This window comes from Diadema antillarum, unplaced genomic scaffold (genome assembly GCF_040938485.1).
Source record: "Diadema antillarum isolate AM-2024a unplaced genomic scaffold, OU_Dant_1.0 scf00000028, whole genome shotgun sequence".
NCBI classification, from domain to species: Eukaryota; Metazoa; Echinodermata; class Echinoidea; order Diadematoida; family Diadematidae; genus Diadema; species Diadema antillarum.
This window is the reverse complement of record NW_027270917.1, coordinates 2,896,977-2,917,080: the sequence shown is the minus strand read 5'-3', so window position 1 is coordinate 2,917,080 and position 20,104 is coordinate 2,896,977. Positions and strand designations below refer to the sequence as shown.

At 38.9% G+C, this 20,104-nt stretch overlaps 1 protein-coding gene across 2 annotated transcripts in view; it reads right to left on the bottom strand.

Annotated features, from left to right (window-relative positions):
* Positions 1-20,104, bottom strand: part of LOC139736693 (uncharacterized) — a 78,790-nt gene that overhangs the window by 15,056 nt on the left and 43,630 nt on the right. For both annotated transcript variants that reach the window (XM_071647444.1, XM_071647452.1), the window contains exons 6-10: positions 13,895-13,924; positions 10,619-10,711; positions 9,509-9,625; positions 8,836-8,931; positions 1,025-1,114 (exon numbers count right to left, since the gene is read on the bottom strand). In XM_071647444.1, coding sequence (XP_071503545.1) covers positions 1,025-1,114; positions 8,836-8,931; positions 9,509-9,625; positions 10,619-10,711; positions 13,895-13,924 — 426 coding nt within the window. The remainder of the gene's footprint in view (positions 1-1,024; positions 1,115-8,835; positions 8,932-9,508; positions 9,626-10,618; positions 10,712-13,894; positions 13,925-20,104) is intronic.

The window sequence follows — 20,104 nt, the reverse complement described above, 5'->3', positions numbered from 1 at the left end:
CATAGCAAGTAGGCATACACTTTCATTGACATTAAAGGGGCTGTACAGTACTGGTTGAGGTGGGGATTCATGTTTTTTACATTCCTAAGTGAGATAATGACTAACCTCTTATGAAATATGAAAGAGCATGTAATTTTAGGGAGGATTCAACGTTTATTTGATGAAAATTGGTTTTCAAATGGCTGAGATATCCAAAAAAGTGATAATAATAGAAGACTACAGGCCACACCTCTATTAGGATCTCTTTGTTTCACCTTGTTTTTGGATATCTCGGCCACTTCAAAACCGATTTTCATCAAATAAACTTTTGATACCCCTTAGAATTACATGCTCTTTGATATCTCATAGAGTGGTTTCTGAATATCTCGCAAAATGTTAAAAGCTAAATCCTCACCTCGACCAGAACTGTACACACCCTTTAAAGAAAACTTTTTTTTTTCCAGGAGGATGCAATTAAGCGAAAGGGAAAGGGTAGAAATCATCTCACGAGACCGAGACCCATGGTTTCATACAGCCCATGAGTTCGACATTGAAAAGACGGTCCATGAGTCATAAAGCCCACGAGTCATACAACTCATGAGTTCGACACTAGGCAAATAAGGCCCATGAGTTTGACACTATAGGTAGAACAGTCCACGAGTTCGACATCACAGCACGGGGATTCATGTATCGGTCTCGTGGGCCTTCTTTGTTTAGTGTCAAACTCATGACTGTATGACTTGTTGGTTGTATGACTGGTGGGCTGCACGATTCGTGGGTGTCGAACTTGTGACGCGCACCCGAAATCACCACCTCTGAATAACAGCACATTTTACGAGGTATGAAAAGAAAAGAAAAGTCAAAACTTCATCAAATCTGAACAACATAAGAACGAAATCTAACAAAGGGTTAAAATGAAAGGGATTTTCCTCTATATATACCTTATATGAAACTGTAGCAATGAACAAAATATCGTGAGATAGAGCAGCAAACAACAGAAATGAAATTTCTGGCACGTGATAGATTTTGTAACCAATCATCTTACCTGAACATGTCATGCCCGTCCAACCGTCATCACACGTACACGAGCAGGTTTCGTCATCCATCGTGCCATGAACGCATTTAATGCTGCAAGCTAGATGGGGAAGGAAACGAGGCGTTAATCATGACAGCAGTGTCACAAGTGATACCACTCAACGCAAGATACAGAACATAAATCACAACAAATCTCTGAGACTCTAGTTGCAATTCATCATTACGCTCAATAATTTCCTTTGAACATGTTGAATGGCAGCTGACGTTGACATCGGTGCACATCCTGTACTCTGATCAACTGTAGCGACACCACGTAGATGAAATTCTGATCTCTTCTTCGCCTTTTCTTCCAGTGTTACAGTGAGTATAAAACAGTGTTACCATTTTTTTTGTCTTTTTCATTTTAAAACAAAGGACTGAACTAGCGTTCAACTGTAGTGTAAAGCAATAAACAATCTATATTGCATTCATGCAAGATGCGTATAGATTGCGTGTAGCAGGACTCAGTTATACAATCATGTATAATACTGTTCCTTTAAATTGTGAATTGACATCATCGAAACATGAATCTCTCTTCACTTACTACCCATCACTGTGAAAGAAACGTACGTAGAGCACAAAAGCGAAAAAAAAGAATGATGTGGTTTCTTATCATAGAAACACGGGTTGCCAATCTGAAATGACCTCTCGACAGAAATACACTCGTTGTAACTTATGATATCTTATACTGGAAACGCATCGTAACCATGGTAACATTGTATCGATGCTCACCAGGATAACAGAGAAATTTAACAGTCAAACAGAATGTTCGGTCATATTCTTTCAGTAAAAGAAGTTATTGATAAAACTGTGTGATGAATCCTTGACACACGTCTAAAGAGCTCACGACCACGTCCCGTTCGTTACGTTTGGACATATGGACTTCTTCAAAATTGTTTTAACTACATAACCTTTGACACTGTATGGAGACTTGATGTTTATGCGACATCTTAAGCATCTAAGCCCTCGAGACAGCGCAAAGTATGAGCTCTTTCATCGCTTTGATTTCTTTAATCGTCTAGTAATTCATCTTCTTACTGAAACAAACATTTATTTAGTTTTAACACATTTTTCATTTATTCTGTTTACATTTGGGAAGAGACATCTTCGTCTTTAAACAAACATAGGCAGTTTCCATTCATTTCGTTTATATTCGGGTCTAAGGACTGACTCACGGGCAGCAATTTGTCCATGAGCGTTGTCCTCGTCCTTAACCGTCAAATTAAGCTAAATTGCTTCATCTGCCATGTTAGCCTGCCTTCTGTTCTTCACAGATTTATGATTTTTGTCTCGTCGAAGCCTTCTGGCATGGCCAAACTCCGCAGTGTGCGACTCTTCAAGGTATAGCAGAAGTCGGAAATTCACCTCAATCAACCATTTTTTGAGTCATGTTCGCCTACGATGCGCGCGGGATAAATCATAGGCATAATAGCAAGCGGGCAGGACGAACCTCGTCCCGGTTGAAAAGGTTTGAGAACCGGGAACGACTGCCAAGAACAAAACGTCATTCATTGCAGGCCTAGGATGACGATCGAGAACGTAGATATTCACGGGTTCTGTTTCTTCAAAGGTAGCTTGACTTGATGCCAATCGAAAAGACTAGTAACGAGGTTTATGCAGGATGGAACTGACTCTGTACAGAAATTTTTAAAAATTTACAACTTAGCACGATGATGCTATAATTTCGATGAACACCCCAATATCAACTTCATATCGCTCAAGTACAACCTGATCGAACCAAACTTTGCAAGATCCTGTGCATTTAAACTGGGAGCGTCGCTTCTCTGCGAAACCAGCTCGTACGTCCAACAAATACTGTCGGTATCGTGATCGTCGTGACACGTGTGCCTTTGTTTATAAACGGGTTAGGTCTTGTAAAGTGCTTTATTTCAATCTTCCTGGAAGAAGAATGACCCAGATCATAACCTCCTGCGGCCTCGACCACGACAGCTGCAGCTTGTCTGATACTAGGGCTGTCCTCATTACTGGGTATGTGCTTGGGCTTTCCCGACGCTGCAGAGATGAGGAGACATAATGCTATATCAAGGCGGTACAGTAATAAGCGATCATGGAGCTACTAGATCGCAACTATACCTTTAAGTTATCGTAAGTCCTCGCATCTGGGAGGTGGAGGTCAATCACCGCGTAATTGACTAGGAGCTGTCGAGCCGTCGAAAGGGGCGCTTTGTCTTATATCTCGAACGACACCAGACTTGTAAGGCAACGGTTAGACGGCGCTATCGAAGGAAGGAACGCGCGCTATGTGCGTTTGAAGACGGCATCCTGCCGCACGATATGCGCCAGGCATCCGATGAATGTCACATCTTGATTGCAGGGGGGCGGGGTCACTTCGGTCTCCGATAGAGAACGGGGACGCGTAGCGTCGTACAGCTTGGCGTGAATCATGCTAAGTCTGTGTTGTCGGCTGTATGATGAAACGATCCGTATGGTTACTGTCCAAACCATAGCGATTAGAGGCAGCTGAAATTAACTATGTTAAAATTTTTTAAAGAACATAATTTAAGCCCTTTTTTCAATATGTGATCGCAGCAGAGAACATTGTGAATGAATGAATACTGTACGGGAAACTTTGTTTTTAGGGTCTATAAGCCTAAGTTGGTAAATCACAGGGAATATTCAGAGCGAAAATGAGCAAAAAAACGAGCCCCTCTACTGAGACAATGATTATCAATATGAACCCTCTCGTGGAGATTTTTAATTAGCATGGTTTTTGAAAATGATATCGCTTGATTTGTTTATGGTATCGTTTGATTTGATATCAGCACTGGCTGGGGCAAATTATTTTCAATAGCTATAGGGCCCATTTCCCCCATTTTCCATTAAAAACAACAACACAGAGTTGGTTAATCAGATCACCCCTCTGTGACGTCATGACGAAGAACATGATCGAGGTCGGGTCGTGCGAAGACAGCGACCTCACCGACGGAAGCGGAGGAGAAGGAGTTCGATGGAGATCTCGTAAGGTAGTGTAAGGGGCGTCATCGCTGTGGGCCTAAAATCATCCCGGAGCCCGGAGTAGAACCGTTCCCAGAGGTGCACTAAACGAAATGAGTGGATGTGATCGGAAGCCCCCTTGTTGGCTGACTTCCAAGCTTGATTTGGGTGATGATTATTATCATTAGTATACCTACTGTTACTCCTACTTCAAATCGTCATCATAACCGCAATCTTCTTACGTTAGTATCATAAACATTTTTTTAGGGTTTTTGTTTGTTTGTTTGTTTGTTTGTTTGTTAGTGTAATATGTTCTTTTGCGCATGGTTGTTCTCCCCACTGTCTTTTTGACGAGGGCACATACGATACAGATGTACAGTGTTCTTTCATAAATCAGATAGTGCTAAAAACGGCTCGGTCTTCGTGATTTATCATTGGTGCTCTAATAATCACATTAAGAACTTAGGTACGACGAGTGCGAGTTCGTAATCACCGATATCTGAACAATACTGATTTTCTTTTTTTTTTTTTTGAGGCAGATTAACAATATCCTACGTGAGGGCGCACGCGATGCCAAAAATGACTTTTCAGCATAAACATTCGCTACCATTTCAGCATTTATAGCAGAAAATTACTATGCCTTCTAGATATCCATGCCGCGCAAAAATTTCCAAAGGTTTGAAGGGCTGATTTTCGGTTTCATGAAGAGGGATGATTAACACAAAATGTGTGCCTGAAACGTGTGATGCGGGCTTTGTTACAGCTTCATTACAGTGGAGGAATTATGATATTTTAAAAAAAAAATCTCACCGACACACCAATGGTAGGGCAAAATGAAATTGTAATCGCGGATTTCTTTTCGATGTGGTTATCTATGATCGATGGGTAACGATCAGTCGGTGTATTGTATTGTTGGTGATATATAATATCACCACGTTGGGTGCATGACATCATCCCATGCTGCACGCACTGCGTAATTTCACCTGTTAAAAGATTAGCTGCTTGCTATACATCACCATGGAGCTCCATTCCATGCTATCACCCCTTGCCACTGGCTTTAGCACTGTTTTCTTATCGTCTTCCGTTGAGAACGCTCGAATTCCAAATTGAAGATGGTTGGTTAGCCCGCCTTTATCTTTGCCATATATACTGTTTGAAAGTCTGGTAACTACTTGAAATCTGTCGTTAATTTTTCTCCTCTTTTTTTTTCAAACAATGTATAGTCTCTTTCTCCTGTGCCACGTTTTTTCCCCTTATTTCAACTTATGTCAGAATCATCTATATAGTTGGATCCAAATTAGGGGGATGTGAAAGAAAGTACTCTATCTCATAGGAACAAAGGAAAAAAAACTGATGCCGTTTAATGTACATTTAACAAACAAGATGTTTTCTTCTTTTCAACACCTTGGTTGTTAAAAAAATGAGTTATTTAATAGGGCAAATGTGTCAGGGTTTTGATTTCTATCATTCAAAAGGCTGTAATTGGCATTTTTAAGATCCGATTTTATCACTTGTCACTAATCCGCAATTTTCTCCTAGTTGGTGTTAATAAAAACCAGTTTAACAGGCAATAAAACACTTAACTTGTTGATGATAACATTGAACATAATACAGCCAGTCAGTGAAACACGATAATACATGGGAGACAAAATCCGTAAAAGAGTGCTCTCTGTATTCGCAGGTAGTTTCGCTGGTGCCGAAGTCATTTGCTTTCAGATCTGATTTCCACGACTATCAATTCCTCGACTGCTAGCTGCGACACCGTCACACTGCGCAAATCGACCCCTCTTCCACATGACCGTGACACCAGCGAAATACGTCATAAATCATGAGTTTCGCTGCTGCGCGTGAACCATCTCCTCACTGTACATTGATGGATCAGACACGAACAAGTTAATAACGATCTCTCGAACCGAGAACCTCTGCTGTTTTGCAATCAAACGTGGATCAGTATCTATCTATGAAGTATGAAATACATAACGCACTGGACGATGCTCTGAGAGAGAAAAAACCCGACAAAACCCCTCCAAATCCCCCAAACCACAAAACAAAGCAAAACAAAATAAAAACGAAAGCAAAAACTGAAGGTTTACCCAATACGATAAGACGCAAGAGTCCCGCCCAAAGTGTTTAACTTTATACAAAATATATCAGTTCAGCCATGCTGTCATAGATGACGATATATCAGAAGAAACCAGCATAACGAATGGCATAGATATAGTCAAGTTCCAATAATAGATAGACTACTGGCTGGCTTTCAATCTATGAGTACACCGTAAAGAGAGAAAGAAAAGAATAAGAACAAAGATATAACATAACATGATGATCAGACATGAAGAAGTAAATAAGTAATGAAACATTATGTATAAAACACATAGATAAAAATAAATAAAACGCATTCGGAGATAATGAAAGACGCACGAAATTTTCCCTTAAATGCGGCGCTATCTCTTTCTCTCATTTTTTTTTTCTTTAAGATGAAACGGTTAGATCAATATCCTTTATTCTACTTGGAGGCAAAAAAGTGATCTTTCACTTAAACATACAGAAATTTGCAGGCATTCATTTCGTTACCTCGCTCTCCGGTACAAAGCGTCGTCTGTCTTTGAGTCTGATCATGTGACCATATTTCATCACGTGGTTTATTCGCAGCTGCTATAGCAGACACCCACAGCTATAATGTCATTGCAACAACGCTATATGGGGATCCCTATAGTGCCTCTATTAAATTTTGCCAATTACAAGGTCTAGTTCTTATTTGCGTCTGTGACCGTGGACCATTTGGGCTAACGTAATGTGGCTGGATGCATTATGTATGCAACGAAGAGGGCGGATCAGACTTCTCATTCACTTGTGCATTTCTTGCGCTTTCTTGCGCTCTCTTATATATACACTGTAAAAACATCGGTGTTAGATTTAACACCACGTGTTAAATCTAACACCGATCAAACTTCAATAAGGGACCACACCCACAGGTGTTAAAAATGCACTGTGATGGTGTTGAAAAGTGTTCACCTGACACTTCGTGGTGTTAATTTGACACTGTACCTCACTGTACTGGTGTTAATTCAAAAATGACACCACATGGTGTTGATTTGATATTTGTTGGTGTTAATATCAATGGTTTAACACCCGTCCAGCTTCAATAAGAGACCACACCAGCTGGTGTTACTTTGGTGTAGATTTATTTTCACCTTTTTTCAAAAATCTAGTATTTTAATGTAAAATTCTTGATCGTCTTGTTTAAATCAAAAATCAACAAGAAGTGCAGTTACTAAGAAACTCTTCAAAAAACAGCTTAAAATTTCACCCGGAGGTGTTAATTTAACACCATAAATGAGCACCGAAAATTTAACACCAGCTCGGTGTTCACTATTTAACACCGGACTTTTTGCAGTGTACGTTAATAAGTTCAGTGGGTTTATTTCATTTACACAATGTATCATTTAGATTAATGACACAGTTCATTTTTTATTGATATCGTACTTTGTATATTTCATATTTCTCTAAAATTTCGTGTTTCTCTTTTCTTGGTAATGTATCATACTGTGATTTTTATCTATGTACGCAAGACTCCTTAAAATTGAAAGAAATTGAAATTGAAAGTTGATAAACTCTGAAAGGGCTATCACTTGCTCAAAGAAGACAGAACAGAATAATGAACAAATAGATATAAAATACACACTCAAAAAAATTGTATCCCGTCGCCCTCAGAACAATTCCTTACATAATATAGCGTAATCAATTACAATTTGACCATGGTTTTCCATGAAGACGAAATTGTCGAAAATATACGGACAACGCACAACGTATAGAATGCAATCGCACAGCGCCCTCGAGAACTTGGATCAGGCAAACTATTGCTCATTTGCTTTTCAATGTATACCAGTACTAATTGTATACTCGTATATAAGTAACCTATAGCTGAACGACAGATCGTGCATGCATCAAGTACTGTTAGAGCTGGTCCTATTTATCATGCTTTATACATTCTTGTCGTTCAGAGAAGAGAATAAAACAGGTTGAAAAGTAGGTGCTCATAGTGAATGTCATGCAATTTGATAAACTGTCTCGAACTGTATCGAAAGTGAGTCAGAGAAGGTATTTTCAGAAAAATTGTAGCGGGGGAAGATAATCAGTTACCTGCGGTACTGCGGCTTTGCTTTACTAGAGATCAGGCACAAAAAAGTATGAATTTAATTTACATGGCCACTTTCAGCAGACAAGCAAGAGATCAACGGCATTTGGCACCTTTCGAAAGATTCTTCGATTCTATTCAACTATTATTATTGACATCAAAGACTTTCAGTTTATCAACATAATTCGAGTGACATTCTTCGAACTTGTAATGATGTGCTATACCTTAGCTTATAATTTTTGTCTAATAATATACATAAAATCACATGAAATCCAGAGGAATAATAACAATGATGGGATGAGTAGTTTTAGAGATGACAATTATGACTGCTACTGTTAGTCATGTTAGTATCTGTGTGTGCTTAAGTAGAAAGTTTATCATCGTGTATGGCGAAACGGTCTATCTAGCAGATAAGACAGTTTAATAATTATCTGGCGCAAAGAAAAAAAAATAGATGAGAACTAGCGTGGAAGGGAACATATTATGGAATAATCCATTCGTTTGCAATGTTATTGAGGAAGGTTATACTTCCAGATAGGCGCCAAAGGACTTCAAACCTTTCAGAAATGACATCTCTATACAAACACACAAGGTAATATTCTAGACACTTCTCCAGATGAAAAAATGTAAGTTAAGATAACAGGACAGCAAACGATGGCTAGTATGAAAGCAAGAAAGGCGCTATATACCTGAACAGTCGTCACCTCCCCATGGGGCTGGGCAGTCACACTGGCACGTTATATCGGATTTAGTGCCCCCATTCTGACACGCCGGACCTCCACACTCTGTGGAGAAAGATCAGACATTTACGAGAATTAGAGTTATCCAAGTTGCAATGATTTCTTTGTAACTTGACGTTACACAATGCGTTTTTCATCATCTCTCTCTTCAATTGACCGCTAGATATGCATACAGAGAGACTTGATAATAAATTTGTAAGACAGGCGTCACTCTATCCCGAAATTGAGCAAAGATGGACACACGATAAAGTAAATCTTCAAATTTGGCTCTGAGCGTATTAAAATCGGGATATTCATGAGGGCATCTGTATTCATCGGGCATCGTACTTCCTTCGACTGTTGATTGGCTTTTGGCCATGTTCGGTGCCAACTTCGCCCGAAATGGAAAATTCAATATACATGTACGTACTGCCGTCAATAATGGCCGTCTTGGGTCGATTTCGGGGACAGTGTGACGAAAGAGACAACTTTATGCGATTTATAGATATGCGATTTGTAATTTTCCCTCAAAAACAAAAACAAACACAAACACAAAGAGTCCCTTTAAAGTCAGTTCGGACTTTATGATGTCACGATGACGTCATAATCACGGGGTAGAATACAACAGGGAACGAGCGCTTACCACAAACCCCGCACATCGCTGGGCAGAGGTCTTCGACGGCGTTGGAGTCGCTGTCATCGAAGCACCACGACTTGGGCCAGCCGTTGCCACACCATTCGTGAGTGTTGTTGCACACGCCTATGACCATGATAAGAATGAAACAAGAAGAAATTTAGAAGTAAGCCCTTACATAACTGAAATGATGGGTTGACAATTATAGCGGCATTTCATGAATGATCTCATGGTGGAAGTAAACTTTAAGATTTAACAATGACAGAAAAGGAAAAAGGTCGGTTGGCGTTAGCAAACAACGCTATGAAATGGTCGACGACGATGAAGATATGTTAACACTACTACCACTACTATACTGCTGCTGCTGCTGCTGCTACTATGACTACTACTACTAGCAGTAGTAGTAGGAGGAGGAGTAATGTTTATGATAATGAATAATAATTATGATCATAACAAAAATAATGATAGTAAATATAATAATGATCAATGATGAATGTAATGAAAAGATGATAATTTTAATAATGGCAGTCTTTATCAATAATATCAATCACATTGAAAGTACAAATGATAACAATGGTACTAGAAATGATAATGGCAAAAACGGGTGCTGTTCGATATTCCGAAGGTTCGCTATTCCGAAGGTTCGTTATTCCGAAGGGTCGTTAATCCGAAACACACAAATTCCCTATACCTAGAGGTTCGTTAATCCGAAAATGAAAAAGGGTTCGTTAATCCGAACATTTGTGTCGTTATTCCGAAGGTTCGTTATTCCGGAGATTCGTTAATCCGAAAATGAAATTCGGAATTATGAACCTTCGGAATATCGAATCTTCGGACTAAGGAGACTTCGGAATAACGAGCCTTCGGAATAACGAGCTGTAACCGGCAAAAACTGATAGGAAATTACTACAAATTCTACATGCGAACGTCAATAATGCAACCTCGATGCCTTGAATTACAAAAGCTATAGCGTATAACGTGAACTTGCAAAAGTTTTGCTCAAGACAAATCATGGCATGTTAAAACAACACCGAGAGATTTCACTAGTAACGGACATTTTCATCGATGACAGGCATACGACAAGTTGTATATCATATAAAAAAGACTAAACTAACTTACTTTCACACGACTGTCCCCTCCAACCAGGGGGACAAGTGCACCGACAGTTTGCCTCATCCAGGGTACCGCCATTTTGACAATCCAGAGCGCATTCTGCCAAAAAAAAAATTGGATATCATAACGTGTGAGAGAAGAAATGAGAAGAAATAAGAGAGGGAACGTCAAAGGAGAGCATTGAGGAATGGGTGAGGATATACTTAGGCGCCTTTGCATTCTGTGCTAACTCGAATTCAGTTTCCAAATCTTTAGGCTGCTCCGACACTTTTGTTCCACTAGACTTGGCCAAAGCATCAGTTCATGGTGAACGAAGGCCATTAATTAATTAACATCCACTCTACCCAGGTAATCTTTTAATTGGGGCACCAAAAATGTAATCGCTCTCAAAGTATGAATGCATAACCCATTCGAATACACCATGATTTATATCTGATGTGATATGATAATACTTAGATGTGAATTTCCGATTTAATGCAATCCGATAGTTTAAAAAGAATACCGGACAACATAATTTTACAAAGTAGGTATACAGTAGGATACATATCTTAGTATTGTTCGTCACTATGTCAAAAGATTACGAGCGACTGGGTTCCTTCTTCCTGGGCCCTCCAATGAGTCCATAGAAGTCCATACTTTGAGAGGTCATTCCAACACGCATACATTTTTCTCGGTACTTGTATAAATTGTATTTCAGCACGTGATATGTAACGCGTGAACCGACCAAGTTTTCACGGTAGGTGCGATTCCCTTTTCGACGCGGGCTGGCGTATAATTCGCAGGATTTTAATGCTCTCCCAGCTTGACGCTTCTATTGAATTAGACAGGATTTACGTGAGGGGAAACAGCCCACATCTTGGAAAGCAGGCTAAGTCTTCTCTTCCAGTGATGAAAAAGAAATACAACAGCTAGCTTTCAAAGATCGAATAGAGAGAGAAATAGAGTGAGAGATAGATGGAGAGATTTTCATTTTTAAGTGAAATTGAAATTGAAAGGGTATTTTATTGAGTAATGTCCATTGCAGCCCGCAGGCTGGATTGCAGACATTTGACAGAAATAAGCACGATACTATAAAATATGTACACGATTGTATAAAATACATAGAATGAAAAATGAATATCAATCATATTCGTCACACAATATGACATTCAAAACAAAAACACAATTCCCATTATACATATACAATTTCTAACATCACTATTCCCATTACCATAAATAATCACGATTACTTTAAAAATATCTGTAGATTCAACTTCTTTCTCATCTTCTTCTGTTTTCCTTTTTCTCTTCTTTTTGTTCTTCTTATTCTTAATTTTCTCTCTTTTCCTTTTTTTCCGCTTTACATTATCCAACTTTCACTTTTTTATACTTCTACCTCATTTTCTTCACTAACAATATCCAAAATTGATTATCATTATCATAACCACACACTTGATATCATTACAACAAAACCACCGTTTACAAACGTATTACTCTTACAACAATCAATGTCACATTCACCCCCACCCCCCCCCAAAAAAAAAAAACCTTATATATTATCATTGTTACCTAAAACATTGATTTCAAATTTTAAAACAATTGGTAAAACATAAAAAATAAAAAAAAATCTTCATATATCACAGATCACATAACACAGAACATAAGAAGGCAGGAAAGTGGTGAATATATACCACCATTGTCACCATCATCATGATCATAATGAACGAAAAGAGAGAGAAAATAGACAGGTAGAGATAATTCATGAGCAACTAACTATACATTTCGTTTAAGTTTTATTATCAAGCGTTGTATATTATGCTGCCACCACTGCTATGGATGTTCGTGAAACCGAATTTAGGGTGCCTTCCGAATAGATGAAAAAACTTTTATAGATGCAGACCTTTCTTTTAATCGTGCATAACATTGATGGTGGCCCTCGTCAGTGAAATCATCAGTGGATTTTTTTTTCATATTTCGATGTATGCCCACCGATAAAGGGGGATACAAAGATGAAATAGAATATTTGTAATTGTCTGGAAAGTATTATATTTTTGCGGCAAGCATAAAATGGACTGTATCTATATACGGTGTAAGTTATTTCCTTTTCTGTTTGTATCAGTTATGTGTTAAGCATGATTGAACGCTCCTTTAAAATGTATAGTGTTGTTAAACCTTGAATATTTACGAATACTACACAAAGGCTGCCGAAGTAACTCTTTAAGTCATATCAACTATCTTTGTGCTACTAAGTGATAGGGTAAACACATTTGTCAAAGCACACTCCCCGGGCGCTATATGATTTCACCCTGATTAAAAGCAATCGATCCAATCTTGAATGACGTTTCTTTCACGCCATTTAAAACGCCAGAAGTCAGAATGTCAAGGTCAGAGCGGTCGCTTTCAAAATCAAATTAATCGCCTTGTGCAGCTAAGTTCCGTCACGGATCTGCCAAGTGCACTGTACTCAGAGAAAACTGCTGGCGTACCAGACGCATTCCACCTACACCTACTCCTAGAAACTTCATTATACGTAATCACCCCTTTATACGTAAGATCGTGGCCTTGCAATATTATTACGATGTGCTTGTTGACGTCACCTCATACACAACGCTATATATAAATATGAGCTGTGAAAACAAAGTCATTTACACCCACGAAAATATCTTGACTACCAAACAGTGAAATGTAAAATATAAAACACATCACGAATAAAGAGACGAAGTGCAAGAAATAAAAGTTATAACCACCTGATTTATACGCAGAAAGTCATTCGCTATAAGAGCCCCAGAGATTGCGTTTGTAATCTAAGTGTTTTTGTCGAAACACTAAATTTGTTTCGTAAACAAAGTATCTACTGATATAATTCTTTTGTAATATATCGGAAGGGATGGACTAGATAGAACGTGTAGAAAAATGTAAGATCCCTGACAAATCATAACTATGTACCGGAAGGAGAGAAGAAGTCAGCTCCTTCCAGAAAACTGCATTTAGATCAGAGACGCTGCATGTTCCAAACAAGACAGACACTAAAATGGCATTTTGTGTCACAATATTATCAAGTGGCAATTATATCATGTCAGATACCGCGCCGCGCTCATCCGTTCACGGTTATCAATTTCTTCATTTGAATGTTCTTTTTATTCAGATTCACCATAATTCTTAAAACCCAACTTCCCTGGTAAGCAAATTAATCTTTTAACGTAAGCAGTACATTTCTATAAAAGTCAAAATGGCGATAGTATTATAACGTCTAGGAAAAATGTAAAAGCCATAAAAAAAACTCGGCCACCCTCGTGAACTCACCGCATGTTGATTCGCTGAGGTCACAGTCGCCTGCGGGTAAAACAAAAGAGAAAGGTCAAAGGTCACCAAGACATGTCTCACACGAGTCCAAGGCGCTTGTATTGTACCAATAATCTCAAGACACTTGGCGTATGAACGATAGAAGACTCCCAAAATAAAACGATTCCAGGCCTTCAGAAACATTACACACCACCTTAACCTATCAAGACTTTCATTCTGAAACGATGACATACGCTGGTGGTACAACAGAGAGAGAGAGAGGGGGGGGGGGGGAGAGGGAGGTATATTCATTTCGAGGACAACTAAAATGATCTTGATTAACGAACGAAAAAAAAAATGTATGGCGCTGGCAACCTGAGTTCTAATAAAACAGTATCACAATAATCTAACCACAAAAAAAAAGACAAAAAAAAAGAAAAGCTGTTTCGGGAAAGGTCTTAGTAATACAGAACAAACCAACAGATAACACCACACCAGAGAAGAAAGAAAGAAAGTGGGCAAGGAAAAGTCTTGGTATCAGGTTATGCATTCTCCTAATTTCCTGATTCAGTCATTTTTTCCCTTTCATTTTCCGTTGTTTGCTTGTTTATTTGTTTCTTTACTTGTTTATAAAGATTCACACACTCAGCCTATTAATGGGATCTCGAAGAATTATGATAGCACGGAAATAAAAGGAAGGAAGTAGGCGGACGGTCAAGTTCGCACGTCGTACCCACGCGCACTCGGCTGGGCGATATGCGTGCATTTTGACCTGTAATTGGTCTGCGCTCTGGGACCGCGAGCTTTATCGTGTGCATCGCCCCGAGGTAGTGCCTGCCATTAAGGGGGTCAGAGTGGGTACAACCGGCGTATGATTGAGGGGAAAAATCGTTTGACTGCATTTCAATTTGAACTTAACACTATCTAGGGGGGGGGGGGGGGGGGGGGGTGCATGGATAAGGAGAGTTATTAGTAGATCAATGCATTGTAGGAAACACAAGTGACCCAGAAGAGGGGGACACTCGGTTCGTCTGAAAGGTTGCCTCGCCATTTTCCTTTCCTGCCACATCTATACTTGAACTGATTTTAATGGCGCTGCTTTAAGTTTTCAAGCGCGAGATCCTCAAGTGAGCTTACAGTCTTTACCGCTCGGATGTGAGATAAATTTCGGTGACTCTTTGAAGCCGAAATAAGTGTCTGCCCAAATCGCGGTAATATAGATTAGTCAGACTGATCCCAAGCCCTCGTGGATCCTGTCATGCTGTCTCAGAACCAAAGACTGAATAACATCCGAAATTAACTGTTTCTCTAGCTATTACGTATTGTAAGAGCCAATTTCAAGTTTTAGAATACCACCGAAAGAGTTACCAAATAATATTATCCGCGATCCATACATCAATGACCTTCATCAACCAATTGTCTTCCACTGTTTGCTGATCCATGACTTATGTGTCTTCTCTCCATTAAAAATATCTTCAGCACTCAATCGAGACGGATCAGCAACTGTCTTACTAGACTCTTGCCATTCTTGACGCCGCATGAAAAAAAAAAACAACAAATGAATATACAAACAAACAAACAAACCATGAACTCCAGATTACCGATCCAAACCACTGTGAAAAAGAGCGCTCTCAGAGCCTCATTAGAGATTTGGAAAGCCGCGTTGTAAAACATCTTCTATTTCGATACTGCTGTCTTCATTTACGTTTACCCTCACTTTTGTTGTTGTTTCTTCTGATGAGCAGCAGATTCACATTTCTTCTTGCTCATGCAAGATCCTTCTCAGGATTAATTCTTCTCCAGTTGTCTCAAATGGAGACGGATTAATTAATAACCCTGACTCATACTCGAGACTTAACGACCAGAATTCAGAAACCGTCACCGTTGACGCCGACCGAAACACCGCGAAGAGTACTATAGTATCCGAGCGCGCCAAATGAACTGCCTACCCCTATAGGCATAGCTATTATGATAGAAAATATACCCAAACCCTCTTGGGAAACCACCGAAAGCGTTGAGAAATATCCTCCACTTAAACTTGGTTCATCGTCAGCCTTCACGTGCCCTAATTTCTCCCTCTCTTTCTGAGCCGTAATTTATACCTTTTTCCCCATTTGTTTTAAAAAAAGTAGGTCTTTCTTCAGGGTTAATTCTCGTTCTGTGGGTGCCAATCGATACAGATTAAGTGGTGAATATAGCTAGTAGCGAGGGGTTGGAGTAAAGATGAGTTTTGATCAGTATTTATATCTTCGTAGCTTTGGCATCCGTGTGGTTCGAATACCATCACTGTCTCAATGCAGAATGCTTAGTAATGTGTTGATGTTTCTTGTATGTCAGAAGATGTCGAGAAAAAAAAAAGATGAAGAGTAAAAAGGTATTCGTTAGTTAGCTTGCTTGTTTGGTTTTTGTTCACAAAAGACGACGTGGATTACCCTCGCTAAAAGTACAAGTTCATAGTTGGAAATGTGGCAGGCAACATTTACATTCTCTTAAAAACTTTACTCCTCAGCCAAACGTTTTAGATGTGGTCTAAAAACGTCTTCAATTCAGAGCTATGGATGGGGTAATCAATGTAGCTTTCCTCGTCAAATCAGGAATACAATGGGGCTGAAGAGAAGGATACGGTGAGTCATTTGCATAATTATGCGCATTTTTTGGGGAAAACATTCCGTTTCGAGGTGTTCTGGAGGAGGGATTATAACAATCTTGATTGGGACAAGCTTGATTTCATGACTATTGATACATTCATCAATGACTTAACCATGACTAATGTGTGTGGTACCCTGAGAGTCACATCAATATCCTATGTTATTGACTGCTATTTTATTTCTTCGCTTATTATTTCATGGCTCTTTTTCTTTATTGAGATATTCTGTGGGTAAGTCCATTTTCGCACATTATATATTGTTTTCCTCACTTTGGTCACCTAACAGTGTTCATTACAATGTATCATTACTATCAAAGGTTTGATTTTTGTTGTATACTCTGTTCATTTTACATTGTCTCGATTACCTTATTCATGTTACACAAGAGAGTGATGTGTATGGTTCTGTCTAAAATGAAAATAAATTTGACTTGAATTGAATGGAGAAATATTGGGGCAGTCCTTTGAAGGGATGGTATTGTTTTGGTTGACATTGGGGCTTCAGGTTTTCTACTTTTTTGTGAGGTAATGAGAAAAAGCCTCTTGTGAAATATGAAAGAGCATGTAATTCTAAGAGGAATTCGATGTTTTTGATAAAGATTGGTTTTGAGATGGCTGAGATATCCAAAACATGGAGATCCTAAAAAGGTGGGACTCATCTTTTATTAGAATCGCATTGTTTTACCCCTTTTTTGATATCTCAGCCATTAAAAAGCCGATTTTCATCAAATAATCTTTGAATTCTTCTTCGAAATGCATGCTCTTTAACATTTTCATAGAGTGGTTTCTACGTATCACGCAAAAAGTTTGAAGTTGAACCCTCATCTCAACCGATACTATACCATCCCTTTAACGCACTGTCACTCGATGTTGCTACTGACAGCTGCTTCCAAACGAAGACGGTAAAAAAAAGTGGAAAGGAGAATTTGAGAAGAGGAGACTCTCTCGCTCATTAGGATTAGATGAGATGAGACATCACCAACCAAACTCTCTGCTTCCTCCGAGGAGTTTCCACGGGAGAAGCACCCCGCTTGGCTAAAGGTCATCCCAGTTTACGTTTGCCGAAACACGTCATAAACAATCGCTTTTTTTTCGAGACAGGTAAAAAAAAAGAAGAAAACTCTCTAAGACGAAAAATAAAAAAACCACGTGATTGCTCATTTCCATCGGAAGAAAGAAACAAATGTTTTGTTTGACTTCACACACAAGAAAAACCATAAGAGCACCCCAATTACTCTCCTAGATTCCTTCCGTTGACGACTTGGGTATATCCCAGAGAGTGGGTGATGGGTGTATACAGATGGCTTTTTTTGTTACAGTAAAATATGGCAACGGGGTCGCTTTAAGTAACGTATAAAAAAAATCCCCACTCTTGTGTTGATTTATAACTGTTTCAAGTCCCGCGCTCATTATTGAGACGATGATCTTCAGCATGTTTTAAAACGACAAAACACAGGCTGCTAGTATGACACAAGAAAGAGAGAACGAGAGCATTATTTGTCAGGCGACGAATTTCAAATGTCAGGAGAATGATTTTTCATGATTGGGGAAAATACGCTCGTGGTATCAGAAGCAAGTCACGAATATCCTTGTACACCATTTTCTCTACGTGAAATTCATGCCCTTATCAAGCTTATTGCTTTAAAATATTAGAAACTAAAACGCGAACTATATTATACCTTTCACGGCAGTATTACGGATTCAGTTACTAGTACGCCGCCGACACTAATAACATTTTGTTGTTACAACCGACTAAAGCACCCTGAAAGCCCCCATTGCCATCAAATTAGCTACTATAGGACTTGCAGTCAATTAAAGCATGTAGTCCTATAAGAATTGGCACTGTAGAGGTGTCTCCTATAAAAGACATGTTCAAATAGTTTGGAACTTTTGCACCCAGACGTGAGCTCCACCCCAAGAGGTGGGCAACTCGTGGTTCATAATGCTCTGATGGCTAATATTGATGTAGTATCTCTCTACTTCTATCTCTCACTCTAACATAAAAACATGCATACTCTCATCTTTCTCTCTCTCTCTCTCTCTCTCTCTCTCTCTCTCTATATATATATATATATATATATATATATATATATCCATCTAACTATCTGTCTGTCTATCAATTTATCTATCTATTCACCTATCTATCGATGAATTGATGTATCTATCTATCTATCTATCTATCTATCTATCTATCTATCTATCTATCTATCGATTAATCTATTCATCCATCTATCTATCGATTTATCTATCTACCATGTCATGTTGTTGTGTCTCTGTTGTTAGTTCCATTCTGTCTTAATTACTTATGTGTTATGTATTCGTAATTACAGTATGTATTTTTGAAGAAACTCTTGAGTGGTCCACAATCTACAAGCATTGCTTTTTAGTGGACCCCTAAGTTCTCCTTTTCCCCTATAAACATAACTTAGTATTTTCCGGTATGCATGCATATCATTATTAGTTTGTTGACTATCGTTTATTTTTCGTACTTTGTAATGTATATATGCTTATGAAATGATTTACTTTGTGTTATGTTTTGTTGGAAGAAAAATGAATATTTGAAATGAATAACTTAAATTGAATTGTACTTATCTGTTTACTTATATACATTTCTTTCTGTCTATATATAATCTACCTATGTCTGTTTCCATCTCTTATCCTCTCCTTTTCTTTCTCTCACTCTCTTTCTCCCCACCCCCCCCCCCTCCACTTCTTTCCCTCTCCCTCCCTCTTCTGGAGGACACTAAAGTTGAGGTGCCTGCTACCCCGCAGGGAAAATAATGGCAACCTTGGTCACATGATATGACAGGGGTCACGTGTTGGGAGCATCCCAAGATCTATCTATTCTCTCTTCTGCTTCTTTATGATAAACTCCTCTATACGATGAAGAGGACATGGGGTAGAAAAAAAAATATGGGAGCCGGTTGACCTTAACCATGTTAATGCTCGACACTTTGGCTCCAAAGATATTTTTGTGACAAGTATGTAGAGTCAGACGGTGTCTCGCCCTCGCGCAAAATCAAAACGAAAATGTCTGATACAATAATTTTTGAGATGGAGAACCAAAGTTGTTGTTGCTTTTTTTTTATATCTCAGTGCAGGAAGGTTTATGCGCCAGCAGGTATTCATCGTGATGGATGCCGTCAAAATGCGGCGATAAAAATGTTGCGTATAACAACGACAACGAGCTACTAAGTTGTGACAGAAAAACACAACTGTATGGGATCTTCAAGACAGCACATGCAGCCTCTTGAAGGCCTCTCCGTAGCAGCTGATAAATGTCATGAAAGGAAAGTTTATACATCAGAGTTCCTGGAATACTTCGTGAAAGTGTCGTTCTATTACATTTACACGCGTAAATTGGGGTCCCGGTTACGATCCGTTACTCCGAATGTTCGTAATAGTATGCATCTTTTCCACATTTTCGGATTTAACAAACCTTATCTCAATTTCGGATTAACGAACCTTAGGAATAACGCCACAAATGTTCTGACTAACGAACACGTTTTCATTTTCGGATTAACGAACCTCTAGGAATACGGAATTTGTGTGTTTCGGAATAACGAAGCTTCGGAATAACGAAACCT